The sequence below is a fragment of the Colobus angolensis genome, unplaced genomic scaffold (assembly GCF_000951035.1).
Source record: "Colobus angolensis palliatus isolate OR3802 unplaced genomic scaffold, Cang.pa_1.0 Scaffold710, whole genome shotgun sequence".
Classification (NCBI taxonomy): Eukaryota; Metazoa; Chordata; class Mammalia; order Primates; family Cercopithecidae; genus Colobus; species Colobus angolensis.
This window is the reverse complement of record NW_012120822.1, coordinates 69,334-70,886: the sequence shown is the minus strand read 5'-3', so window position 1 is coordinate 70,886 and position 1,553 is coordinate 69,334. Positions and strand designations below refer to the sequence as shown.

The 1,553-nt window shown below is 58.1% G+C and overlaps 1 protein-coding gene across 1 annotated transcript in view; it reads left to right on the top strand.

Moving 5' to 3' along the window:
- LOC105501457 (golgin subfamily A member 2-like) overlaps window positions 1–1,327 on the top strand; it is an 8,013-nt gene extending 6,686 nt beyond the window's left edge. Inside the window, exons 7-11 of the mRNA XM_011927431.1 lie at window positions 3–190; window positions 312–387; window positions 819–877; window positions 1,133–1,177; window positions 1,208–1,327. Of these exons, the coding sequence (XP_011782821.1) occupies window positions 3–190; window positions 312–387; window positions 819–877; window positions 1,133–1,177; window positions 1,208–1,327 (488 nt within the window). The remainder of the gene's footprint in view (window positions 1–2; window positions 191–311; window positions 388–818; window positions 878–1,132; window positions 1,178–1,207) is intronic.
- Window positions 1,328–1,553: the final 226 nt, after the last annotated feature.

Below are 1,553 nucleotides of genomic sequence, written 5' to 3'. Positions count from 1 at the left end.
AGAGGCTCAGAGTGTGCAGCAGCAGCCAGACCATTACCTGGGTCACTTGCAGCAGTCCGTGGCCACCTATCAGCAGCAGGTGGCCGCCTATCAGCGGCTGACCTCTGAGAAGGAGGTGCTGCACAGGCAGTTACTGCAGCAGACCCAGCTAATGAACCAGCTGCAGCAGCAGGAATCTTGGGGCAAACCAGTGGCCGAGATGGCCTGCCAAAAGTTGCAGGAGACCTAGGGGAGGGAGCTGCTGAAGACGGGGCCGTGAGGGGGACGACCTGGCAAACTCCATGCCTTCTCACTCTTTCCTGGCCCCATAGGAGCGCCTGGAAGCTGCCAGCCAGCAGATCCAGCAGCTGAATGCCCCGTTGAACCTCATGGCTCTCCCTGGGGAAGGTACGGGAGACCACCTCAGAGGAAGAGGAGAGAGCCCCAGGAGGAAGGGGGGACTGTGAGCAGCACAGGATTGAGGAGTTGGAAGAGACCTTTAGAACAGCTGATCATTATGCCAATTGGGTGCCTGCACTAAGTTCGGCATCAATATGGTGACCTCCTGGGAGTGGGGGGCCACCAAGTTGCCTAAGGATGACTGAACTGGCCCAGGTCAGAAAGGGAGCAGGTCAGAACTCCTGCACCGACCGGTAGTGGGACTGTGCCTGGGCGGTATAGCAAGATCTTGGTTCTTAAAAGGAAAAATAAAGAACAGCAGCTCATTCCTCTCTGGGAGGGCTGGCTCAAGGGTTACATAGTGAGGGTGGGGGCAGAGGTGGGCCCACAGTACCTGCCTTGTTGGGTTGTCTGAGGAGCCCTCTGGCCACCCCCCACAGGAGATGGAGGAGGACATCTGGACAGTGAGGAGGAGGACCTGGACAGCTGGGAGGCCATGGTGAGCCTGACTCCCCCTGCACCTATTTTGCCACCTTCCTCTCTGGTCCCTCGAAAACCCTTTTATGCTCTTACTTTCCCTGCCTTCTGATTTCTCTGCACCCTCACCCCTTCCGAGAGCCAGTGGTCAGACACCATTTCCCCTGTGAGCAACAGGTGCACTCTCTGAGGCCCCAAGGGAAGGGGCTGTGCTCCACCTTTCTGCGCCATTTGTTCTGTGTATGCCCCTATAAGAATGTGCATGTCTTGCCCTCAGGTGGCATTTTTCAACTCCACTGGAGCCAGTGCCCAGGAGGAGCAGGCATGGTTATGAGAGCAGGTGAAAGAGCAGAGGGTGTGCTGCCAGCGCCTGGCTCACTGGGTGGCCTCGGCCCGGAAGGAGCCAGAGGCAGCGGTCCCAGCCCCAGGGACTGGGGGCGAGTCTGTGAGTGGGGAGACCACTGGGCCCTGAGGAAGTCATAGGGAAGCTGGCCCATGCCAGGACTCACCTCCAGCTTCGCCATGACTTGAAAATGCTACCTGAGGGCAGGTTGCTGCCAAGATGTGACCCCATTATTTTGGCTCCAGAGTGGCATTATGGACCACCGGGAGAAGACGGCGGTCCTGAGTGAGCTGGTGAAGAAACAGGAATTGCGATTCATCCATTACTGGAGGGAGAGATGCCGTCAGTGAGTGGG